The sequence below is a fragment of the Trachurus trachurus genome (assembly GCF_905171665.1).
Source record: "Trachurus trachurus genome assembly, chromosome: 17".
In the NCBI taxonomy this organism is placed as follows: Eukaryota; Metazoa; Chordata; class Actinopteri; order Carangiformes; family Carangidae; genus Trachurus; species Trachurus trachurus.
Window position 1 is genome coordinate 4,651,254 of NC_139900.1, and position 27,322 is coordinate 4,678,575.

General features: G+C 43.0%; 3 protein-coding genes across 3 annotated transcripts; all 3 read left to right on the forward strand.

Moving 5' to 3' along the window:
• Positions 1-1,937: 1,937 nt before the first annotated feature.
• LOC311001048 (tripartite motif-containing protein 16-like) lies at positions 1,938-3,605 on the forward strand (the record flags this gene model as incomplete). Its single annotated transcript, XM_083992006.1, has 1 exon — positions 1,938-3,605. The coding sequence occupies one exon, from the start codon at positions 1,938-1,940 to the stop codon at positions 3,603-3,605; it is 1,668 nt and encodes a 555-aa protein (XP_083848132.1).
• Positions 3,606-8,044: 4,439 nt separating this feature from the next.
• On the forward strand, positions 8,045-9,766 carry LOC311001065 (tripartite motif-containing protein 16-like; the record flags this gene model as incomplete). Its single annotated transcript, XM_083992031.1, has 1 exon — positions 8,045-9,766. Exon 1 carries the CDS (start codon positions 8,102-8,104, stop codon positions 9,764-9,766), a length of 1,665 nt encoding a protein of 554 aa, XP_083848157.1. The 5' UTR covers positions 8,045-8,101.
• Positions 9,767-14,691: 4,925 nt separating this feature from the next.
• Positions 14,692-26,506, forward strand: LOC311000073 (uncharacterized protein; the record flags this gene model as incomplete). Its single annotated transcript, XM_083990707.1, is given in 5 exon segments — positions 14,692-16,300; positions 16,303-16,318; positions 18,634-18,907; positions 21,250-22,941; positions 26,342-26,506. Coding segments are annotated over 5 exon segments (3,756 nt in total).
• Positions 26,507-27,322: the final 816 nt, after the last annotated feature.

Below are 27,322 nucleotides of genomic sequence, written 5' to 3' on the forward strand. Positions count from 1 at the left end.
GGGAAGCTGGCAGGCAAACCTCCTGTTCTGGCTGGGCCTCCAAGTTCTCCAGTGGCTGGGCCGCAGCCTTCATGTTCCCTGCCTGGGGAGAGACAGTTGGTGGTCCGGCCGACTCCTGCTCCATGTACCTCGTTGGCAGTTCGGCCAACTCCAGCGCTGCAGCTTCCCTCGGTGCCACCTCCAGCGCTGCAGCTTCCCCCAGTGCCCTTCTTAGAGCTGCAGCATCCTCCGGTGTCGGGGGTCCTGGCTGACGCCACTCCTGTTCCCCGTGTCCAGCTGGCAGAGTGCCGGTGGTGTGTCCTGCTCCTGCCTCCAGTGTCCAGCCGGTGGTCTGCTCAACACCGCTCGCCACCGTACAGCCAGTGATCTGTCCGGTTCCTGCCACCAGTGGCCAGCTGGCAGCCCGGCCCGTCTCCGTCCCGGGTCGTCAGTGGGCGGTCTGTCTCCCTCCTGGTCCCCAGTCCCGTAAGCAGCGGCGTCCTCTAGCGCTACATCCGGAGACGACTTGCAAGAGGTGTCTCCCTTCTGCCCGGCCCCCAGGGCCGTCCGCCCGAGGTCCCCTGCTCTGTCCATCATGGCCCCTGTTCTTGTTCCTTGTTCCCCCCTCCAGGCCCCCTCCATTTGTTTCCAACAATGAAGCCGGTGAGAAATCTATCCATGGAGCTGTGGATAACGTTATTTATCATCTACCATGTTACCATGTGTATATCTGTGTAGTCTTATCTGTCATAAACAAGAGATTACGGGTTACGGGGCGCGTTATGTTTGTGTGGCGGTGCTGCAGAGACGACAGTTAGATTACTGTTAACAAAAAGAGACAAACTCAGATGTCACATGTATTCGATTATGAGAAAACTGATCAACTATTCTGGAAACTGATGATCAATTACCCAGTGCATCCATGAGATGTTTCTTGCAAAGAGTGATGTGATTAGTCATTAACTCTTTCGCGACCATTGACGAGTAAACTCGTCACAGCCTGCCGAACGTTCAGGACCATTGACGAGTTAACTTGTCAAAACGTTTTTTTTTTTTTTTACAGATTATGATAATAGACACTCTCAGGTACCCTGTGTGTGAATATGGTAGTCCTCTGATATGTAAAACTGTTTTAAACTACAATCAAAACATAATGGTTTTATAAACTGTGGGATCTTGGTTTTGTCTGAGTAATCGGTCTCCTTGAATGCTGCTCTGGGGACAGCGTGCAGCGTGCTGTACGGCTGTCGGCTACACAGTGTTGACAACGTGGCGACTTTCTCGCTAAATCTGGCGACTTTCCAAACCCACTTGGCAACTTTTTTTTGTCAAAAGTGACTAGCAACAAATCTAGCGACTTTTCCCGGTGCTGTTACAAACGTTTCTGGTTTGGAGACTCGGATCTGAAAGCCCGTTATCACAGCTAGTTTCACCATGCTGTGACCGGCCGCCCCCGTCCCAAAGCACTCAGCGGCGGTCAGTCACACAGGAGTGTCACGGAGCTGTAGTGTCTCCGCTGCGGCCAGAGACCCGCACCGCTGCACTCCACGCCGCCACACCCCCCAGATTTGCCTACAAAAATACTTATTCGACCGTAGAAATGATGGGAGACATGCTGCACTGCAGAGTACCGGTAAAATGAGCCGATTGCAGAGTTTGCTTCGACGTGAGAAAAAAGGTAAACAAATAGCCAAAAACATCCAAACAAGTGTATTAATTTGACTAGTTTATTACTACCACTGTAACAATGCCAACATGTTCTGTCTCCTGCAAATAAACTGAGACATAAAACACTTTGTGCTGTTGGTGAACTTTGTGCCGTACAAAGGTTAAAGAAACAGGACTGAGTCACACCTGATCAGATACCAGGAGGTTTTTACCACATCTGACACTCACTTCTGAGCAACAGAAACTCAGACAGTCGTCGTCGTCGTCGTCATTGTTGTGAATCAGGTGAAATGGCGCAGAAAGGAGTTCATCTGGACCAGGAGACCTTCTCTTGTTCCATCTGTCTGGATCTACTGAAGGATCCAGTGACTATTCCCTGTGGACATAGCTACTGCTTCAGCTGTATTAAAACCCACTGGGATGGAGAGGATGGGAAGAAAGTCTACAGATGCCCTGATTGTAGGAAGAACTTCACACCAAGACCTGACCTGATGAAAAACACCATGTTAGCAGCTTTAGTGGAGAAGCTGAAGAAGACTGGACTCCAAGCTGCTCCTGCTGATCACTGCTATGCTGGACCTGAAGATGTGGCCTGTGATGTCTGCACTGGGAGAAAACTCAAAGCTGTCAAGTCTTGTCTGCAATGTCTGGTCTCTTATTGTGAGAAACACCTGCAGCCTCATCATGATGTAGCTCAGTTGAAGAAACACAAGCTGGTGGAGCCCTCCAAGAAGCTCCAGGAGAACATCTGCTCTCGTCATGATGAGGTGATGAAGATGTTCTGCCGCACTGATCAGCAGTGTATCTGTTATCTCTGCCCTGTGGATGAACATAAAGGCCACGACACAGTCTCAGCTGCAGCAGAAAGGACTGAGAGGCAGAGAGAGCTGGAGCTGAGTCGACAAAACATCCAGCAGAGAATCCAGGACACAGAGAAAGATGTGAAGGTGCTTCAACAGGAGGTGGAGGCCATCAATGGCTCTGCTGATAAAGCAGTGGAGGACAGTGAGAAGATCTTCACTCAGCTGATCCGTCTCATGGAGAAAAGAAGCTCTGAGCTGAAGCAGCAGATCAGATCCCAGCAGGAAACTCAAGTGAGTGGAGTCAAAGAGCTTCAGAAGAAGCTGGAGCAGGAGATCACTGAGCTGAAGAGGAAAGACGCTGAGCTGAAGCTGCTGTTACACACAGAGGATCACACCCAGTTTCTACACAACTACCCCTCACTGTCAGCACTCAGTCCATCTACACACTCATCCAGCATCAATATCCGTCCTCTCAGACACTTTGAGGATGTGACAGCAGCTGTGTCAGAGCTCAGAGATAAACTACAGGACCTTCTGAGAGACACATGGACAAACATCTCACTGACAGAGACTCAAGTGGATGTTTTACTGTCACCACCAGAGCCCAGGACCAGAGCTGACTTCTTAAGATATTCACAGGAAATCACACTGGATCCAAACACAGCACACACACATCTGTTATTATCTGAGGGAAACAGGAAAGTAACATTCATGAATAAAGATCAGTCTTATTCTAGTCATCCAGACAGATTCACTATATGGTTTCAGGTCCTGAGTAGAGAGAGCCTGACTGGACGTTGTTACTGGGAGGTGGAGAGGAGAAGTAGAGTTTTTGTCGCAGTTGCATACAATAATATCAGCAGACCAAGTAACTCAAATGAAAGTGGATTTGGACTTAATGACAACTCTTGGGCGTTAGAGTGTTCCAACAACAGTTTCACATTTTGGTTCAACGACATCAAGACTCCAGTCTCAGGTCCTCGGTCCTCCAGAATAGGAGTGTACCTGGATCACAGAGCAGGTATTCTGTCCTTCTACAGCGTCTCTAAAACCATGACTCTGCTCCACAGAGAGCAGACCACATTCACTCAGCCTCTACATGCTGGAGTTTGGCTTGGTCCTGGGTCCACAGCAGAGTATTGTAAACTCAAATAGACAAAGCTCATTGAAGGTGCAGTTGGTTAAAATCTGTATTTTAGTTCATCACTTCCTTTAGTCTCCATGTTTGTTGCTAAAAGCTCATTGCTGTTGTGTCTCTGCACTGCACAGAGATCACCTGTCAATCAAACATTGTGGGCGGGACTTTGACCTCTTGTCATTTCTTGTTGTGTTGATGTCTGAGTTTGTTGAGGTGGAGCTGGAGCCGTGGAGGAGATCACTGCTCATGATGATGTTTCTTTACCTAAACTCACATTTCTCCTCATGAAAATAGAAACTTCTCTGAGATCTAAATGTTTGTTGGATATTTGTGTTGATGTGTTTGTGTGTTGATGTTTGGGCCTTAACAGAGAAATCACCAGACCTTCCTTTATCACTGAGGTTTGTTCTCACGGTGGAAACTAAGAAATCTATAATCACATTTACATTGCTGTGTTGTTATGAGGTTCAATTAAAGTGTAAATATCATGATCAATGGGGAGCTGATTGATTGATTGATCAGTAAAGTCTGTTAAATGAATATTGTTCAGTGATTTCATAAACTGAAGAACAAATGGTGACAGATCAGTTATTATCTTGTTATACTGCTTTGAATTGTTTGTGTACTTTAATGTGAATTCTAATAAAAACAAACAAACCAACCTGGTGCGGTGCCGGCTGATTTGTGAACAATATTTGAGAGAAATAGACCTTTTGTGTTCACAGAAAAGGTTTTACATCTTTGAGTTCAGCTCATGCAAAATGGGAGCAAAAACAAAAGTGTTGCGTTCATATTTTTGTTCAGTGAATGTATCATTATGACTTTCTGTATATCAGGACTTTTTAAATCTTATATTACTTTATATCTCCAAGTGACTTTGTATATCTCACAATTATTCATGTTGCATTCATGTGAAATTGGGCAGACGGCAGACGGACGACAGCCGCTGCACGTAACGGCATAAACAAGCCTCTATGTAAACAAGTGGTCCGTCAGCACGAGGCAAAACAATACACATGACAATATGTTGTCATGGCGATGTGGTATTGTTTACCTGACCCACGTTTTACCGTCTTTCTCTGACTTCTGTGACTAAAATGACATCTGGTTTGTTAGCGACGGCCGTCTGCCCGACTGCAGGTGAATGCAGCATCAGTGTAACGCTCCATTCCTCCTCACTGCGTTACCGTGGTGACTTTTCACAGACGCCACCTCGACCTGAGCCGACAGCTCCGGTGTCTCCACTGAGTTTCCGTGGTTTCCTACCGTCACGCTGCCACTGAGCGTAAAAACATGGCGACACGACATGGCAGCCAGCCACCATTCAAAATCTTATCCTACACAACAGCCATGCATTTCCAATTACCGGATGAGTCAATCAATCAATCAAATCAAATCAATCAAAATAAACTTTAATGTCCCCGGAGGGAAAATTGTCATGGACAATCAATGCTGTACATCCTGCATACAGATTATAAAACCATACACCATATCACATACTCACACACACAACCAGCAGAGATCACTTACAGACAGTACAACCAAGTTCCTGGTTAACACAAGTAATAAATAATTATAGTAAAAAATAATTATTGCACTTTCTCCTATAGCCTATTGCATCTTGCCTCTCAGTATTGCCACAGTCTCTGGGTCTAAATTGCACCTTTGTATGTGTGGACTCCACCATCAGCATCAATTTAAAGGTGCCGAAGGATTAGTGTGTATATATCTATTAAAAAAAAAGAGAGAGATTTATATAACAATTAAAATGATGGATATAATACAGCAACACCCTTAAACATCATTTACAGTACACAATAATGACCAAATACAAAAAAAAATAAAAAAAATAAAAAATTAGAAGGAACACCTGAACCTCAGGTGACTGCTAGTGTTTAGCAGATTTGTTAAGTCCAAGGTCCAAGCAAAAGTCAAAAGATGAGTGTAGGTCCAGTGATCCAGGGATAGAGAAAATGTAAGTCTGGGGGATTGAGAGTAGGGGGAATTGTGTTACAGGGCTGAGTGTGAGGGTGTTTCAGATGCTGGGCCTACCACACTAGAGAGTGTAGCAGAACCTGTCCAGTGACCACGGATCTGGGGTTCACTTCACTAAAGTGGGTGGCTCGCCATCACGTCACTTCACTTCACTGGACAGTCCAAACAAACAAACAAAACAAAATCCAAAAGCACAAAAACAAACAAACTAGGGCTGCCCCCAAATAGTCGACCAAGCACTGGTCGACCAAAAAATCATTAGCCGACCAAAATTTCATTGGTCGATTGGTTGCAGGAAAAAAAAAAAAAAATTTGGAGCCGTGTCTTGTCAAAATTAAGCCAACATCAATGACTGAACTGTATATGAAAGGTTATGGGGCTTTTATTTTGAAGGGCCAGATACAGGAAGTCGTGACGTGACACTTTTTTTGTTTCGTTTTTTTACACGGCACGGCAGTCTCTCTCGTATCACCGCTGTTTTCACGGAGCGGATCCATGATAGTCCCCGCTGCAGTCAGAGACCCGCACCCACATCTGTCTATGCCCGCACCCGCATTATTTATTTATTTTTTTTCCCTCAAGTTGGGGGGTCGATTAGTCGACTAATCGCCATAAGTGACGACTATTGGTCGACCAACAAAATCTTTGGTCGGGGGCAGCCCTAAAACAAACAAACAAACAAACAAAAAAACCTGACCTGTCAACAGACAGGGTCAGAGGAATATCATCAGTTATCAGTTAACATACAGTAGCTGTGTCTCAATTCAGGGGCTGCATCCTTCGAAGGGTGGATTTGAAGGCTGATTATGTCACAGCGCTGCGCGAAGGCTGTCCTAATTCGTCATCCTCCGAAGGCTGCAGCCCCTGAATTGGGACACAGCTAGTTTGTCATTCACAGTTACCATTACAACAGCTACAATGGCAACAAAATGGAATACTGCCCATTTTGGTCAAACTGCCTCTTTTAAATAATCATTTTAACGGCTATATTCTGTAAAATACAATCATGAACTAATTTAAATTTAAAATAAAACAACATAATTTATTAAAACGAACATTCATGCTCACCGATCTTTGTGTTCAGCAGGGCACAGGCACAAAACAGCGCTGGTACCCGGTATACGTTAGCCACAGGGGTTCTAAACAAAAAGTAAACTAATAAAACAAAGGTACTTTCGGTAACATTACAAGGGAACACATAGTTTGTGGATTCAGCGTTTACCTTGCTGCTGAAAGCAGTAACAGACGAGGGGGGAAGTTGTCCACACAGACACACAGACAGACGAGAGTTGGGAGCATCAGCCAAGCGCTAGCAGACGAGATAACAGTAGTTAAGAGCCACAGAAGCAGTAACGGCTACAAATGTTAGCAGACGAGCTAACGGCAGTTAGGATCCAACAGTAGTAGCCTAACGGCTATGAAAGTCAGTCGGCGAGCTAACGGTAGTTTAGAACCAGTTGCTAATGGCAGTAACGGCTAAAAACAACAGCCGTTACCAGATCTACCGTGTAATAGGCTAAACTCACTTTCTGTTGCTCTTTTTTCACAAACTCTCTCTTGACAGCTCGTTTGTGTTCAGTAGACTCTGTTTTCGCTGTATTTTTTTCTCGGTTTCTTCCTTTCTTTCACTTTGCTCGCTTTACAAAACTCTGCTCCGACTTGATGGCTCTCTGTCTCTGCATAGACTGATGCTCGCAGCTCTCTCACATACACAACACACGTAAAACACACCGGGGGGCGGGGCTAAACTGTATTTACAGTTCTCTGATCGGCCGATCTGACCTGATGCATTCAGGGGACAGAAAAACATGGGAAAAATGTATACTGGACGAGACAATGCAGTTTTCTTATTAAACTAAACAATTAATAACATAATAATTTCCTTTTCTTTTCTATTCTAATTTATTTCTGTAGCCCAATATATTAAAGGGGTTACATTAGTTATTAAGAGGTGCTGTAAAAATAAAGTGTATTATTTTGACTAGTTTATTAGGCCTACTATCACTGAAACGAGTTCAGATAGTTGTAACAATGCCAACATGTTCTGTCTCCTGCAAATAAACTGAGACATAAAACACTTTGTGCTGTTGTTGAACTTTGTGTCGTACAAAGGTTAAACAAACAGGACTGAGTCACAACTGATCAGATACCAGGAGGTTTTTTACAACAACTTCTGACAGACACATGATCTAACTTGTAAGTTTTTAACGAGTCTTTATTGTTAATACGTCACAAAGTTGAGATCAACAGCTGCTGCTCTCACTTGAACATGTTAAACCTGATCCTCTCCCTCTTCTTCCTTCTCTCAAACACACTGTGCTCCACCCCGATCATGTGTTTCCTCGTTCCCTCCCCTTCAGATCTACAGTTTGAAGATGGGTGGAACCAACATGTGGTGAGGAGGAGGAGCTGACAGGCCCTGTTCACTGCAGAGACACATGTTGTTTAGATCTGAGCTCAAACTAGTTTCACTTCTGAGCAACAGAAACTCAGACAGTCGTCGTCTGTGAGAGGTGAAATGGCGCAGAAAGGAGTTCATCTGGACCAGGAGACCTTCTCTTGTTCCATCTGTCTGGACCTACTGAAGGATCCAGTGACTATTCCCTGTGGACACAGCTACTGCTTCAACTGTATTAAAACCCACTGGGATGGAGAGGATGGGAAGAAAATCTACAGCTGTCCTCAGTGTAGGAAGAACTTCATACCAAGACCTGACCTGGTGAAAAGCACCATGTTGGCCGCTTTAGTGGAGGAGCTGAAGAAGACTGGACTCCAAGCTGCTCCTGCTGATCACTGCTATGCTGGACCTGAAGATGTGGCCTGTGATGTCTGCACTGGGAGAAAACTCAAAGCTGTCAAGTCCTGTTTGACGTGTCCAGCCTCCTACTGTGAGAATCATCTCCAACCTCATTATGAAGCAGCTCCATTTAAGAAACACAAGCTGGTGGAGCCCTCCAAGAAGCTCCAGGAGAACATCTGCTCTCGTCATGATGAGGTGATGAAGATGTTCTGCCGCACTGATCAGCAGTGTATCTGTTATCTCTGCTCTGTGGATGAACATAAAGGCCACGACACAGTCTCAGCTGCAGCAGAAAGGACTGAGAGGCAGAGAGAGCTGGAGCTGAGTCGACAAAAAATCCAGCAGAGAATCCAGGACACAGAGAAAGATGTGAATGTGCTTCAACAGGAGGTGGAGGCCATCAATGGCTCTTCTGATAAAGCAGTGGAGGACAGTGGGAAGATCTTCACTCAGCTGATCCGTCTCATGGAGAAAAGAAGCTCTGAGCTGAAGCAGCAGATCAGATCCCAGCAGGAAACTCAAGTGAGTGGAGTCAAAGAGCTTCAGAAGAAGCTGGAGCAGGAGATCACTGAGCTGAAGAGGAAAGACGCTGAGCTGAAGCTGCTGTCACACACAGAGGATCACACCCAGTTTCTACACAACTACCCCTCATTGTCAGCACTCAGTCCATCTACACACTCATCCAGCATCAATATCCGTCCTCTCAGACACTTTGAGGATGTGACAGCAGCTGTGTCAGAGCTCAGAGATAAACTACAGGACCTTCTGAGAGACACATGGACAAACATCTCACTGACAGAGACTCAAGTGGATGTTTTACTGTCACCACCAGAGCCCAGGACCAGAGCTGACTTCTTAAGATATTCACAGGAAATCACACTGGATCCAAACACAGCAGAAAGAGAATTGTTATTATCTGAGGGAAACAGAAAAGTAACATTCATGAGTAAACATCAGTCTTATTCTAGTCACCCAGACAGATTCACTACATATTCTCAGGTCCTGAGTAGAGAGAGTCTGACTGGACGTTGTTACTGGGAGGTGGAGAGGGGAGGAACAGTTGATGTAGCAGTCACATACAAGAATATCAGCAGAGCAGGGAGAGAAAGTTTGTTTGGTTATAATGACAAATCTTGGTCGTTAGTTTGCTCCAACAACAGTTTCACATTTAGGTTCAACGACATCCAGACTCCAGTCTCAGGTCCTCAGTCCTCCAGAGTAGGAGTGTACCTGGATCACAGAGCAGGTATTCTGTCCTTCTACAGCGTCTCTGAAACCATGACTCTCCTCCACAGAGTCCAGACCACATTCACTCAGCCTCTACATGCTGGACTTTTTCTTTACTGGGTTGGATCCACAGTGGAGTTGTGTAAACTCAAATAGACAAAGATCATTGAAGGTGCAGTTGGTTAAAATCTGTATTTTAGTTCATCACTTTCTTTAGTCTCCATGTTTGTTGCTAAAAGCTCATTGCTGTTGTGTCTCTGCACTGCACAGAGATCACCTGTCAATCAAACATTGTGGGCGGGACTTTGACCTCTTGTCATTTCTTGTTGTGTTGATGTTTGAGTTTGTTGAGGTGGAGCTGGAGCCGTGGAGGAGATCACTGCTCATGATGATGTTTCTTTACCTAAACTCACATTTCTCCACATGAAAATAGAAACTTCTCTGAGCTCTAAATGTTTGTTGGATATTTGTGTTGATGTGTTTGTGTGTTGTTGTTTGGGCCTTAACAGAGAAATCACCAGACCTTCCTTTATCACTGAGGTTTGTTCTCACTGTGGAAACTAAGAAATCACATTTACATTGCTGTGTTGTTATGAGGTTCAATCAAAGTGCAAATATCATGATAATAATCAATGCGGAGCTGATTGATTGATTGATCAGTAAAGTCTGTTAAGTGAATATTGCTCAGTGATTTCATAAACTGAAGAACAAATGGTGACAGATCAGTTATTATCTTGTTATACTTTGAATTCTTTGTGTACTTTAATGTGGATTCTAATAAAAACAAACAAACCAACCTGGTGCGGCGCCGGCTGATTTGTGAACAATATTTGAGAGAAATAGACCTTTTGTGTTCATAGAAAAGGTTTTACATCTTTGATTTCAGCTCATGCAAAGTGGGAGCAAAAACAAAAGTGTTGCGTTCATATTTTTCTTCAGTGAATGTATCATTATGACTTTCTGTATATAATGACTTTTTAAATCTTATATTACTTTACTGTATATCTCCAAGTGACTTTGCATATCTCACAATTATGACCTTTAACCTCATAATTTTGACTTTTTATTACATAATTATGATTTTATATCTCATATTTGACTTCATTTTATATTCATCATATTTCAGAACTTATTACCTCATAATTATGACACAAGCACAAAACAGCGCTGGTACCCGGTATGCGTTAGTCACAGGGGTTCTAAACAAAAAGTAAACTAATAAAACAAAGGTACTTTCGGTAACATGTAGGGTTCTGTAAAAATGTGTATAAACATTCATTTTTTTTATTTTACTGGGTTTCTATAATCTTAGTCATGGTAAAAAAAAAAAAAGCAGATTATCCCTTTATATTGCTTCTAGAAGACGGAGTAAAGTAGGACTTCATTTTCCAGAATCCTCTGGTTTTTCTCGTTTTTGCAATAGTCATGTTTAAAATAAATACTGTTCATATATTAACTTTGTAATTCATGTATTATATTGTTTAAAAATATTCTATGGCCTTTAAAAAAATGATGAAGGTTAAATTTTCCTGTTTAATAAAAAAAAGACCAGAACTTTCTCCGGGAGGAAGTATCCCAGAGTTCACCGGGACAGTGAAGGAGCTGGCTGCGTTTTCCTCGGCAGAGAGAAAGAAGTCAATGTTTGGAGACTCGGACTAAAAGTTGGCCCAGATATTGCACTGCCCAGAGAGACTTTAACCGGTCAGAATACTCTTTTCACGTAGCTCAGTCGAGTGTGTTTACTTTACACGACGGTGAAGTTTTTTTTCCCTGAGCTCGACAGCATGGTCTCCGCCATTAGCTTAGCAGTGTTGCTAGTTAGCTCCTCGGCAGAGAACCAGACTGTAGTGATGGCCAGATGAAGCCTCATGAAGCATTCAGAGCTTTCCATCAAATTGGTTCACTCAAGGGCAAAGCTTCTTGGGGCTTCAGTTGCTCTACTAGGCCATCTACTGGCCAAAAAGAATTAAACAGGAAAAAAATATTACAATGATATAGTGGTCTGTAGTGTAGCTATATTTTAAATTATATATTTGAACTTTTTACTGGTTTAAATAGGCGATTTGTGTCCATAAAGAGTGGGAATGAGGGTGATGACAATAAGCTTGTGTGACCGCTGTTGTTCAGGCCATAGACTGTCTATAAAAGGAGTTTCAGTCCTGCCTTGAGTGGGTCTTGAACACGGATCTCCCACACCGCGGGCAATGATGCTAACCGTTTCTCTAACCGCAACACGCTAGCTCCTCTCCTTACTGGTACCTCGTGAGTCGTGACTGTGATTATACCCGCGCACTCCGTTATACTTCTGTTAACGTGGGTTTTGGGGCAGTGAATGTGCTTGTTGAACTTGTGGAATAATTTTTATTCAGAATATAGATAATACTGTTGAAACACATGTTGCAATCGATGCAGAAATACCACAAGATGCAGGGGAACCTCCACTGCGTTTCACTGTGCCTCTTATTTCGAATAGCGCACCAAATCGCGAACCACCTCCTGAACCAGTAGGCGGAGCAACGGGCCGGCGAGGCTTCGGACATCATCTCATATGTCATCAATACACGCTTCGATACGCGCTTCACAAAATACTTCCTGAATTACTCGACGCGCGCTTCGAAGCCTCGGCACGGCAAGACCCATCACTACCAGACTGATTCACAACACGGACACGAGGAAGTCTCCAGGGGACATTGCAATAATGCAATTACTTGCCAATTATTAAAGAGACAATAATTTGTGCATTTTCTACCACATAAATTCAAAATTACTGTGTTTTTATTTTATTTTTTAAGTAGCTTACCTGCAGGGTTCAAGGAGAATTTCAAACTTTTTGATTTTCTCCAATTCGGCATCGGTCAGCATGGCTGGAGAGCTCCTCTGCTGATGGAGGTCAAGTGCAAGTGCTCCTGTGTGGGGCTGTTGCAACCACTGTCACGGACTGACGTGATAATCGACCTCTGTATACTGTGCGCAATGCACGGCATGTGTTCATATGGCATAAGTCTTGCTGCCGCTACCATATTCCTTGCACTGTCTGTGCCAATTGTTGTCACCTTTTTTGCAATATCCCATTTCTCTGCAACGTCTGTGAAATGCTGCGCACATGTTTCAGCAAAGTGTCGTTCTTCTGTATGTTGCACTGTTAAAGCAAACGACTGCAATGTCCATTCATTGTCTATATGATGTGCAGTTACTCCAAGAAAATGTTTGTTGTTGACTGACGTCCAATGATCCCCTGTTAATGCGACAGCATGTGCAGTTTTCAGGAGTTCCAGTTTACTTGCCTTCTCAGTCTCGTACAGGTCATATATGCGTTTACAGATTGTCCCCCCGCGACGGTAATGTGTATGACGGATCAGCAGTTGCCAAACGAAGAACGTCCCGCAGACCCGCATCTTCAACGATGTTTAGCGGTCTGCAGTCCGCTGCCACCCATTTCGCCACCTCTGTAGCTAACTTGACTTCATCCACTGGTCGGCGACGACTCACACACTCAAACATAGAGCTTTGATGAAGCTTCTTGCTATTAGCCTCTCTAGCCTGGACTGCACCGGCATGCTTAGCTTGGAGGTGGTAGCTCAGACTGCTAGTGCTTCGGTGATAGTTAAATTCCGCCGGACACAAGGCACATACTACCTTTTTTTGGTCGACTGAGCCGTCTTGAGGCCTTTTAAAGCTAAACGACCCATTTAGAAGCCCAGGTGTATTTTTTTCCATGACGGTTTGAATGAAGAAGTCGGCAGACGTGTTGGTGCCCAGAGCTATCGCTCTGTTGGTGCCACTCTCACTCTTCTTCTTCTTCGTCTTGGGTGCTTAGTGTCAGTTGGCAACCAATTGAAGGTGCGTTACCGCCACCTGCTGGACACTGGAGGAACACTCCTGGAGGAACATTCCTGGAGGAACACTCCTCCAGTGTCCAGGAGGGACACTCGTCCAGTCCAGCAGATTACAAAATGGGCCACGATTAACCACGATTAAAAAAAATTAATGCGTTATTTTTTTAATTAATCGCATCGTGATTAACGCGTTAACTATGACAGCCCTACAAATTACATATAGGCATTTCATTATTGGTTGGTTGAAGTAAACTTAAAACTGTTCTATTGATATAAAAAGGGTAAAAGGACACCATTTTGATGTTTCAGGTATTACTCTATTGATTTAAAGGGTACAGGAAGTGTTTGTTTTCTATTTTCTTTTCTATTTCTGAGGGCTTATAACTCTGCTCCGACTTGATGGCTCTCTGTCTCTGAGTAGACTGATGCTCTCTCACAATCACAACACACGTAAAACACACCGGGGGGCGGGGCTAAACTGTGTTTACAGTTCTCTGATTGGCCGATCTGACCTGATGCATTCAGGGGACAGAAAAACATGGGGAAAATGTATACTGGACGAGACAATGACGTTTTCTTATTAAACTAAACGATTAATAATATATTAATTTCCTTTTCTTTTCTATTCTAATTTATTTCTGTAACCCAATATATTAAAGGGGTTACATTAGTTATTAAGAGGTGCTGTAAAAATAAAGTGTATTATATTGACTAGTTTATTAGGCCTACTATCACTGAAACAAGTTCAGATAGATGTAACAATGCCAACATGTTCTGTCTCCTGCAAATAAACTGAGACATAAAACAGTTTGTGCTGTTGTTGAACTTTGTGTCGTACAAAGGTTAAACAAACAGGACTGAGTCACACCTGATCAGATACCAGGAGGTTTTTCACAACTTCTGACAGACACATGATCTAACTTGTATGTTTTTAACGAGTCTTTATTGTTAATACGTCACAAAGTTGAGATCAACAGCTGCTGCTCTCACTGGAACTTGTTAAACCCGATCCTCTCCCTCTTCTTCCTGCTCTCAAACACAGTGAGCTCCACCCTGATCATGTGTTTCCTTGTTCCCTCCCCTTCAGATCTACAGTTTGAAGATGGGTGGAACCAACATGTGGTGAAGAGGAGGAGCTGACAGGCCCCGTTCACTGCAGAGACACATGTTGTTTAGATCAGAGCTCAAACTAGTTTCACTTCTGAGCAACAGAAACTCAGACAGTCGTCGTCTGTGAGAGGTGAAATGGCGCAGAAAGGAGTTCATCTGGACCAGGAGACCTTCTCTTGTTCCATCTGTCTGGATCTACTGGAGGATCCAGTGGCTATTCCCTGTGGACACAGCTACTGCTTTAACTGTATTAAAACCCACTGGGATGGAGAGGATGGGAAGAAAATCTACAGCTGTCCTCAGTGTAGGAAGAACTTCACACCAAGACCTGACCTGGTGAAAAACACCATGTTAGCAGCTTTAGTGGAGGAGCTGAAGAAGACTGGACTCCAAGCTGCTCCTGCTGATCACTGCTATGCTGGACCTGAAGATGTGGCCTGTGATGTCTGCACTGGGAGAAAACTCAAAGCTGTTAAGTCCTGTCTGGTTTGTTTGGTCTCTTATTGTGAGAAACATCTGCAGCCTCATTATGATGTAGCTCAGTTGAAGAAACACAAGCTGGTGGTGCCCTCCAAGAAGCTCCAGGAGAACATCTGCTCTCATCATGATGAGGTACTGAAGATTTTCTGCCGCACTGATCAGCAGTGTATCTGTTATCTCTGCTCTGTGGATGAACATAAAGGCCACGACACAGTCTCAGCTGCAGCAGAAAGGACTGAGAGGCAGAGAGACCTGGAGCTGAGTCGACAAAACATCCAGCAGAGAATCCAGGACACAGAGAAAGATGTGAAGGTGCTTCAACAGGAGGTGGAGGCCATCAATGGCTCTGCTGATAAAGCAGTGGAGGACAGTGAGAAGATCTTCACTCAGCTGATCCGTCTCATGGAGAAAAGAAGCTCTGAGCTGAAGCAGCAGATCAGATCCCAGCAGGAAACTCAAGTGAGTGGAGTCAAAGAGCTTCAGAAGAAGCTGGAGCAGGAGATCACTGAGCTGAAGAGGAAAGACGCTGAGCTGAAGCTGCTGTCACACACAGAGGATCACACCCAGTTTCTACACAACTGCCCCTCACTGTCAGTACTCAGTCCATCTACACACTCATCCAGCATCAATATCCGTCCTCTCAGACTATTTGAGGATGTGACAGCAGCTGTGTCAAAGCTCAGAGACAAACTACAGGACCTTCTGAGAGACACATGGACAAACATCTCACTGACAGTGACTCGAGTGGATGTTTTACTGTCACTACTAGAGCCTAGGACCAGAGCTGACTTCTTAAGATATTCACAGGAAATCACACTGGATCCAAACACAGCAGAATCACATCTGTTATTATCTGAGGGAAACAGAAAAGTAACATGGGGTAAAGATCAGTCTTATTCTAGTCACCCAGACAGATTCACTGACTGGTTTCAGGTCCTGAGTAGAGAGAGTCTGACTGGACGTTGTTACTGGGAGGTGGAGTGGAGAGGAAGAGTTGATGTAGCAGTCGCATACAAGAATATCAGCAGAACAAGGAGAGAAAGTGTGTTTGGATATAATAACAGATCTTGGTCGTTAGTTTGTGGAAACAACAATTTCACATTTCTGTTTAACTACACCCAGACTCCAGTCTCAGGTCATCCGTCCTCCAGAATAGGAGTGTACCTGGATCACAGTGCAGGTATTCTGTCCTTCTACAGCGTCTCTGAAACCATGACTCTCCTCCACAGAGTCCAGACCACATTCACTCAGCCTCTACATGCTGGATTTGGGCCTGGTCCTGGTCCTGAAGCCACTGCAGAGTTGTGTAAACTCAAATAGACAAAGATCATTGAAGGTGCAGTTGGTTAAAATCTGTATTTTAGTTCATCACTTTCTTTAGTCTCCATGTTTGTTGCTAAAAGCTCATTGCTGTTGTGTCTCTGCACTGCACAGAGATCACCTGTCAATCAAAAATTGTGGTCGGGACTTTGACCTCTTGTCATTTCTTGTTGTGTTGATGTTTGAGTTTGTTGAGGTGGAGCTGGAGCCGTGGAGGAGATCACTGCTCATGATGACGTTTCTTTACCTAAACTCACATTTCTCCACATGAAAATAGAAACTTCTCTGAGCTCTAAATGTTTGTTGGATATTTGTGTTGATGTGTTTGTGTGTTGTTGTTTGGGCCTTAACAGAGAAATCACCAGACCTTCATTAATCACTGAGGTTTGTTCTCACTGTGGAAACTAAGAAATCACATTTACATTGCTGTGTTGTTATGAGGTTCAATCAAGTGCAAATATCATGATAATAATCAATGCAGAGCTGATTGATTGATTGATCAGTAAAGTCTGTTAAATTAATATTGTTAAGTGATTTCATAAACTGAAGAACAAATGCTCACAGATCAGTTATTATCTTGTTATACTTTGAATACTTTGTGTACTTTAATGTGAATTCTAATAAAAACAAACAAACCAACCTGGTGCGGCGCCGGCTGATTTGTGAAGAATATTTGAGAGAAATAGACCTTTTGTGTTCATAGAAAAGGTTTTACATCTTTGAGTTCAGCTCATGCAAAATGGGAGCAAAAACAAAAGTGTTGCCTTCATATTTTTGTTATATCTCCAAGTGACTTTGCATATCTCACAATTATGACCTTTAACCTCATAATTTTGACTTTTTATTACATAATTATGATTTTGTATCTCATGTTTGACTTCATTTTATATTTATCATTATATTTCAGAACTTATTACCTCATAATTATGACACAAGCACAAAACAGCGCTGGTACTCGGTATACGTTAGTCACAGGGGTTCTAAACAAAAAGTAAACTAATAAAATAAAGGTACTTTCAGTAACAAGTAGGGTTCTGTAAAAATGTGTATAAACATTCTTTTTTTTTTTTTTTTTACTGGGTTTCTATATCTCTTAGCCATGGTAAAAATATGCAGATTATGCCTTTATATTGCTTCTAGAGACAGAGTAAAGTACGACTTCATTTCCCAGAATCCTCTGGTTTTTCTCGTTTTTGCAATAGTCATGTTTAAAATAAATAGGCCTACTGTTCATATATTAACTCTGTAATTCATGTATTATATTGTTTAAAAATATTCTATGGTCTTTAAAAAAATGATGAAGGTTACATTTTCCTGTTTAATAAAAAAAAGACTAGAACTTTCTCCGGGAGGAAGTATCCCAGAGTTCACCGGGACAGTGAAGGAGCTGGCTGCATTTTCCTCGGCAGAGAGAAAGAAGTCAATGTTTGGGGACTCGGACTAAAAGTTGGCCCAGATATTGCACTGCCCAGAGAGACTTTAACCGGTCAGAATACTCTTTTCACGTAGCTCAGTCGAGTGTGTTTACTTTACACGACGGTGAAGTTTTTTTTCCCGAGCGCGACAGCGTGGTCTCCGCCATTAGCTCCGCCATTAGCTTAGCAGTGTTGCTAGTTAGCTCCTCGACAGAGAACCAGACTAGTGATGGCCAGATGAAGCCTCATGAAGCATTTAAAGCTTTCCATCAAATTGGTTCACTCAAGGGCAAAGCTTCTTGGGGCTTCAGTTGCTCTACTAGGCCATCTACTGGCCAAAAAGAATTAAACAGGAAAAAATATTACAATGATATAGTGGTCTGTAGTGTAGCTATATATATTTTAAGTTATATATTTGAACTTTTTACTGGTTTAAATAGGCGATTTGTGTCCATAAAGAGTGGGAATGAGGGTGAGGACAATAAGCTTGTGTGACCGATGTTGTTCAGGCCATAGACTGTCTATAAAAGGAGTTTCAGTTCTGCCCTGAGTGGGTCTCGAACACGGATCTCCCACACCGCGGGCAACAATGCTAACTGCTTCTCTAACCGCAACGCGCTGGCTCCTCTCCTTACTGGTACCTCGTGAGTCGTGACTGTGAAAATACCCGCGGATCTCCGTTATACTTCTGTTAACGTGGGTTGTGGGGCAGTGAATGTGCTTGTTGAACTTGTGGTATAATTCTTATTCAGAATATAGATATAGATAATACTGTTGAAACACATGTTGCAATCGATGCAGAAATACCACAAGATGCAGGGGAACCTCCACTGCGTTTCACTGTGCCTCTTATTTCGAATAGCGCACCAAATCGCGAACCACCTCCTGAACCAGTAGGCGGAGCAACGGGCCGGCGAGGCTTCGGACGTAATCTCATACGTCATCGATACACGCTTCGATACGCACTTCACAAAATACTTCCTGGATTACTCGACGCGCGCTTCGAAGCCTCGGCACGGCAAGACCCATCACTACCAGACTGCTTCACAACACGGACACGAGGGACATTCGTGCGGGACCGAGGACGGACCGGACAAGCGGAGGAGTCGACAGCAGGGAACGAGGACGTGTCGCAGGTAGCCGGAGCTACGGGAGTCGGCAGGGAGATGTCTGGACATCGCTCTGTGGCCTGGCTGGCTACACCATGTTGTTTCTACACTGAGAGGTTGCGTGAGTACTTGACATTGGAACGATACAGAGTGCAGGATACAGGCACGGGACTGTGTTAAAACAGACTGTGACTGTCCCGGTTTCAAAGCAAACTCTTCTTCTCACAACTGGATAAAACTTCATGTGCACCAACGCTTCAAATGGGCCCCAACGGTTAGGGAAAATTATCCAAGCGCTTGGGTTAGACTTTATCTGGTATCATTATCATCTGTGTGAACTGTGAAAAATTCTGTGGTACAAGTGTGGGTACATTTACTGTGTTTTGAGTGCACAAAAGCACTATTGGTTTGATATTTCTTTGCATTTGGGTTATTGAAATCATATTTTGAACATTCAAAAGGTGTGAATACAGTTAAAATATTAAGAACACATCTAGGTAATTATTTAATAAGTGAATGGTTTATTGAAAAGATAATCACAATTTGATTGAGTTTACAACTAAGCTAAAAAATCTCATTCATAGGTTTATTATTTTCATTAAAAAGATTGGGTTTGAGCTCAAATTAAAAACATTTCATTTCATTGATGTGAGGTAACAGAAAGGGTTAAAAGTACTCTTGATTAAAAATTATACACACCTTGTGATTACAAATTACACATAGGCATTTCATTATTGGTTGGTTGAAGTAAACTTAAAACTGTTCTATTGATATAAAAAGGATAAAAAGACAGCATTTTGATGTTTCAGGTATTATTTCTATTTCTGAGGGCTTACATAATTTCTGCTAACACCTAGCATAGTAAGTTTTCAGTGGATTCACCGCGCTAATATTTTCCTTTTTCCCACTCTAGTGATAAAGTCCCTTGTTTAAATAAGAACCACAGCGAATTCACCATCTTTAGCTGAGAACCTAGGACCTGTTTTATTTTATTGGGTGTGACCACAGTGTAGATTATAAACACTAAGGGAAAAAGGGGTTACAAACATTACAAGGGAACACATAGTTTGTGGATTCTGTGTTTACCTTGCTGCTGAAAGCAGTAACAGACGAGGGGGGAAGTTGTCCACACACAGACACACCGACAGACGAGAGCTGGGAGCATCAGCCAAGCGCTAGCAGACGAGATAACAGTAGTTAAGAGCCACAGAAGCAGTAATGGCTACAAATGTTAGCAGACGAGCTAACGGCAGTTAGGATCCAACAGTAGCGAAAGTCAGTCGGCGAGCTAACGGTAGTTTAGAACCAGTAGCTTTAACGGCTAATGGCAGTAACGGCTAAAAACAACAGCTGTTACCAGATCTACCGTGTAATAGGCTAAACTCACTTTCTGTTGCTCTTTTTTCACAAACACTCTCTTAACAGCTCGTTTGTGTTCAGTAGACTCTGTTTTCGCTGTATTTTTTTCTCGGTTTCTCCCTTTCTTTCACTTTCAGTTTTGCTCGCTTTACAAAACTCTGCTCCGACTTGATGTCTCTCTGTCTCTGCGTAGACTGACGCTCTCTCACATACACAACACACGTAAAACACAGGGGGGCGGGGCTAAATTGTGTTTACAGTTCTCTGATTGGCCGATCTGACCTGATGCATTCAGGGGACAAAAAAACATGGGGAAAATGTATACTGGACGAGACAATGCAGTTTTCTTATTAAACTAAACGATTAATAACATTATTATTTCCTTTTCTTTTCTATTCTAATATATTTCTGTAGCCCAATATATTAAAGGGGTTACATTAGTCATTAAGAGGTGCTGTAAGAATAAGTTAATTATTTTGACTAGTTTATTAGGCCTACTATCACTGAATCAAGTTCAGATAGATGTAACAATGCCAACATGTTCTGTCTCCTGCAAATAAACTGAGACATAAAACAGTTTGTGCTGTTGAACTTTGTGTCGTACAAAGGTTAATCAAACAGGAATGAGTCACACCTGATCAGATACCAGGAGGTTTTTTACAACTTCTGACAGACACATGATCTAACTTGCAAGTTTTTAACGAGTCTTTATTGTTAATACGTCACAAAGTTGAGATCAACAGCTGCTGCTCTCACTGGAACATGTTAAACCGATCCTCTCTCTCTTCTTCCTGCTCTCAAACACAGTGAGCTCCACCCCGATCATGTGTTTCCTCGTTCCCTCCCCTTCAGATCTACAGTTTGAAGATGGGTGGAACCAACATGTGGTGAAGAGGAGGAGCTGACAGGCCCCGTTCACTGCAGAGACACATGTTGTTTAGATCAGAGATCAAACTAGTTTCACTTCTGAGCAACAGAAACTCAGACAGTCGTCGTCTGTGAGAGGTGAAATGGCGCAGAAAGGAGTTCATCTGGACCAGGAGACCTTCTCTTGTTCCATCTGTCTGGATCTACTGAAGGATCCAGTGGCTATTCCCTGTGGACACAGCTACTGCTTCAGCTGTATTAAAACCCACTGGGATGGAGAGGATGGGAAGAAAATCTACAGCTGTCCTCAGTGTAGGAAGAACTTCATACCAAGACCTGACCTGGTGAAAAACACCATGTTAGCAGATTTAGTGGAGGAGCTGAAGAAGACTGGACTCCAAGCTGCTCCTGCTGATCACTGCTATGCTGGACCTGAAGATGTGGCCTGTGATGTCTGCACTGGGAGAAAACTCAAAGCTGTCAAGTCCTGTTTGACGTGTCCGGCCTCCTACTGTGAGAAACACCTGCAGCCTCATTATGAAGCAGCTCCATTAAAGAAACACAGGCTGGTGGAGCCCTCCAAGAAGCTCCAGGAGAACATCTGCTCTCGTCATGGTGAGGTGTTGAAGATTTTCTGCCGCAATGATAAGAAGTGTATTTGTCTTCTCTGCCTTATGGATGAACATAAAGGCCACGACACAGTCTCAGCTGCAGCAGAAAGGACTGAGAGGCAGAGAGAGCTGGAGCTGAGTCGACAAAAAATCCAGCAGAGAATCCAGGACAGAAAGAAAGATGTGAAGGTGTTTCAACAGGAGGTGGAGGCCATCAATGGCTCTGCTGATAAAGCAGTGGAGGACAGTGAGAAGATCTTCACTCATCTGATCCGTCTCATGGAGAAAAGAAGCTCTGAGCTGAAGCAGCAGATCAGATCCCAGCAGGAAACTCAAGTGAGTGGAGTCAAAGAGCTTCAGAAGAAGCTGGAGCAGGAGATCACTGAGCTGAAGAGGAAAGACGCTGAGCTGAAGCTGCTGTCACACACAGAGGATCACACCCAGTTTCTACACAACTACCCCTCACTGTCAGCACTCAGTCCATCTACACACTCATCCAGGATCAATATCCGTCCTCTCAGACACTTTGAGGATGTGACAGCAGCTGTGTCAGAGCTCAGAGATAAACTACAGGACCTTCTGAGAGACACATGGACAAACATCTCACTGACGGAGACTCAAGTGGATGTTTTACAGTCACCACCAGAGCCCAGGACCAGAGCTGACTTCTTAAGATATTCACAGGAAATCACACTGGATCCAAACACAGCAAACACATGTCTGTTATTATCTGAGGGAAACAGGAAAGTAACACGAGGTGAAGATCAGTCTTATTCTAGTCACCCAGACAGATTCACTACATATGTTCAGGTCCTGAGTAGAGAGAGTCTGACTGGACGTTGTTACTGGGAGGTGGAGTGGAGAGGAAGAGGAGGAGTTTATGTAGCAGTCACATACAAGAATATCAGCAGAGCAGGGGATGAAAGTTGGTTCGGAGGTAATGAAAAATCTTGGTCGTTACTTTGTTACAACAACAGTCTCACATTTTGGTTCAACAACATTAAGACTCCAGTCTCAGGTCCTCGGTCCTCCAGAGTAGGAGTGTACCTGGATCACAGAGCAGGTATTCTGTCCTTCTACAGCGTCTCTGAAACCATGACTCTCCTCCACAGAGTCCAGACCACATTCACTCAGCCTCTACATGCTGGAGTTTATGTTGGTTGGTCCAATGGAACCACAGTAGAGTTGTGTAAACTCAAAGAGACAAAAACCAATGAATGTTCAGTTGGTTAAAATCTGTATTTTATTTAATCACTTTCTTTAGTCTCCATGTTTGTTGCTAAAAGCTCATTGCTGTTGTGTCTCTGCACTGCACAGAGATCACCTGTCAATCAAAAATTGTGGGCGGGACTTTGACCTCTTGTCATGTCTTGTTGTGTTGATGTTTGAGTTTGTTGAGGTGGAGCTGGAGCCGTGGAGGAGATCACTGCTCATGATGATGTTTCTTTACCTAAACTCACATTTCTCCACATGAAAATAGAAACTTCTCTGAGCTCTAAATGTTTGTTGGATATTTGTGTTGATGTGTTTGTGTGTTGTTGTTTGGGCCTTAACAGAGAAATCACCAGACCTTCCTTTATCACTGAGGTTTGTTCTCACTGTGGAAACTAAGAAATCTACAATCACATTTACATTGATGTGTTGTTATGAGGTTCAATCAAAGTGCAAATATCATGATAATAATCAATGCGCAGCTGATTGATTGATTGATCAGTAAAGTCTGTTAAATGAATATTGTTCAGTGATTTCATAAACTGAAGAACAAATGGTGACAGATCAGTTATTATCTTGTTATACTACTTTGAATTCTTTGTGTACTTTAATGTGGATTCTAATAAAAACAAACAAACCAACCTGGTGCGGCGCCGGCTGATTTGTGAACAATATTTGAGAGAAATAGACCTTTTGTGTTCATAGAAAAGGTTTTACATCTTTGAGTTCAGCTCATGCAAAATGGGAGCAAAAACAGAAGTGCTGCTTTCATATTCTTGTTCAGTGTATGTATCATTATGACTTTCTGTATCTCATGACATTTTAAATCTTATAGATTACTTTATATCTCCAAGTGACATTGCATAATCTCACAATTATGACCTTTAACCTCATAATTTTTACTTTTTATTACATAATAATGAGTTTATATCTCATATTTGACTTCATTTTATATTCACCATTATATTTCAGAACTTATAACCTCCATACCATAATAAACCATAATTATGACTATTTAATCATTTTGACTGTATCTTATCATTTTGACTTTTTATCTCATTTGTGACTTTTTAAGTTTTTGGTGCAAGTTTTTATGATTATTATGGTTTAATGGAAAGAGAGAGAGAGAATGTGTGTGTGTACGATAGGGTCAATGAAATGGGGGAGCTTACGTCAGTCCGACTGCCCACAAGTCCGACGGCTCATTTCTCCAACTACCCATTCTACAGTGTTGAGGTTAGGTTTAGGGTAAGGTTAAGGGTTAGGGCTACTTAAGTCGGAGAAGTGGGAGGTCGGACTGATGGACGCAAAAATAAAGAAATGTATGGTCGGAGTTGGAGAAATGGGTGGTCAGAGAAATGGGTAGTCGGACAGACGTCATGCGCCCAATGAAATGATGCAAACTTAAAGCTCCATGTTTGTAATAAAGCTCCTTCAAAATAAAGGTAGATGTTTGTGTTAAAGCTCCTTACAGTATAAAGTATGTTGGAGTTTTTACCTTTTCTTTTTTCATTCATTATTCCGCAGGGTTACAGTTAGATTTAATGTGTTTCATGCTTTCTAGGGGTGTAACGATACATGTATTTGTATTGAACCGATTCGGTACGAGGCGTTCGATTCAGTACAGCGCTGATAACGGGTGAGTTTCGGTACAGAAGTTGTGTGTGTTTGCAGTTTGCCTGCAGCTACACGTGCAGCCCGTTTACGTCCTGCTATCGCTCATGCTACAGCTAATGCTACCGCAAACGAGAAAACAGAGGCTTGAAGACCCTTCCTGCTTGTAGGAGGAGTGGAGGTGGGGGCTGTGGCTCCTATCTCCTCTCTGTCTGTCTACCTGTCCCTTTGTCTGTCTCTCTGTCTCTCTGTCTCTCTCTCTCTGTGTCTGTGTTGCGCACGGGCTCGAGCACCTGTGGATCTGCTGCAGATGTGCTGAGAGCAGGCGCATGTCGCTGCTGTGTTGACACTACGCACTGTGCCGTCGTGATGATCCGCGTTATTCATTCATTTATTCATTTATTTGCGGCCAAGCGGTTGCATCGTCAGGCAGCCGTTGTGGCATTTGCCCACATTGCCCTATGGTCAGTCCGTCACTGGATTGAACTGTTAGTGCTGCACTTTACATGTAAAAAAAAAAAATTGTGTGAGAAGTTTTTTTAAATCATATTTTATATGTTTTGTTTATTTGTGAATATTTTATTCATTGTAAGGCTTATTTTATATGTTTTGTTAATTTGAGAATAATTTATTGAACTTATTAGGCAGCACTTTACAACAGTAGTATATTTTTTTCATATTTTGTATAATGGTTTAGTAAGACAATGTACCTACAACATAACATTAGTAGGTGAGTAAAATAATTACATTTGACTAAAACATGTAAATTTGGTTTAGAAAAATTCCTAATAAACAAGAAGCAAATTTATGTTTTGCATTTGGTTCTCTTACTGTACCGAAAATGAACCAAACCGAGACCTCAAAACCGAGGTACGTACCGAACCGTGACTTAGCGACTTTCACGCTAAATCTGGCGACTTTCCAAACCCTCTTGGCAACTTTTTTTTGTCAAAGGTGACTAGCGACAATTATAGCGACTTTTTCCGGTGCTGTTACAAACGTTTCTGGTTTGGAGATTCGGACCTGAAAGCACGTTATCACTGCTGTTTTCGGGCACTGTGAGCCGGCCGCCCCGTCCCAAAGCACTCACCAGCGGCCAGTCACACAGTAGTGTCACAGAGTCTCCACTGCGGCCAGAGACCCGCACCGCTGCACTCCACCCCGCCGCACCCCCCAGATTTGCCTATGTAGCACCCTACCCCGGTGATTAAGAATACATGAACTGAGTTGAATGTATCACTCTGGGCGGGCTCTGGGTTCTTGATTTTAATGTTTTGTGGTGCCGTATTACCTATGAATTGACTATGACAAGATGTACTTTATCTCTCGCAAACAAGGTAAGTACTCACTATGTTGGTGCCTCCACTCAGTAGATTAATAAAGTAATGTATGATAAATCCACTAAGAAATACTATGAACTTAACTAATTCTTATAACTTATTCACTGTATAAACTTTAACCCTGAACTTCAGATTTTAATTATTACTCACACAATACTCTTTAAAATAAAATCACTGTATTACCACCATGAATATCCGAAACACAAACATGTCACTTATTAAATCACATACCTTTCAGTCAATGCACAGTACTGTTCAATACACAAATTCAGTACCCAAAATATGTTCTGTTAGAAAAATAAAAGAATCTTGAAAATAAAACTGTTGCAAGCCTGAATCGTTGCTTGTGTACGGTGAGGTCCAAAAGTGATGACCGCTTCGCTTTTCCCAAGCAAATAAAATAAGCAATTGCACGTGCACTGTGTTTTGTTCTGTACTCACTGTTCCTCTTCGGTTAGTATGAGGGGTGTTTGAAGATGGAGGGATTGAGGGGGTTACTGGTGAAGATGGCGGGAGAAGGAGGGATGGAGACTGGGGACTACGGCTGCCTCAACACGCTGCTCTCGATAGCCGATCTCTGTCGCTCAGAGGGAAAAAGGTCCAAAGAGGGTCCGGTCCTCTGACAACATACATTTACATCCTTTAGTCATAAATAAATATCTATGCACTTCGACGGTCTCAGTCCGAATTCACACAATAAACAGTACACACACAGGTAAACACGAGGAGTAACGTAAGGCTACTACAGCAACCCTGTGTAAATACCAGGTGCATGCTAGCTAATCGCTAATCACGTTTAGCATTTTCATTGTAACATTAGCAGTAACACAGTCCGTGATTACTACAACACAAATAAACATTTACCTTCTGCAAACCGTCATATTTCCATATGCCACTGACAAACTCTGCATTTATCCAGGTAGGAGGAAATACTTTGGTGTTACAGCAAATACCGTGTCTTTTTTCTCCGGTGCTCTCGGCCTCTCGTGTCTCTACATTGAGCTAACCTGCTTCCTCTAAGTCCCACCCCCAGTGGCGTCATTTGGGTATGGCGGTGTATGGCACTCGCCATACCTTGACTTTGGTAGAAAATGTTCAGAGTACTGGCACGTAGCCTATAGATTTTAACCCCTGGCGTACTGGGACGGCGTACAGTGTCCTGTTGTAATTCTCTCTGACCGATTTGCGATAGTGTTGCGCCTCTTTCTCACTGAACACCGTGCTGTCGCTCCTGCTCCTCTCTCTCTGTCTCACTGAGGGGCGGGGCTGCCTCGCGCCGTGTGTGTCTGTGAAAGCGCGTGTACGAGTGCATGCCGCTGCTCAGACTGTAACTCGTGCTGCAGACGTGAATGTGGAGCGAGCGACTAAAACCTTTGTGAGTTATAAAGTCAAGTCAAGTCAAGTCAGCATTTATTTGTATAGCACGTTTAAAACGACAG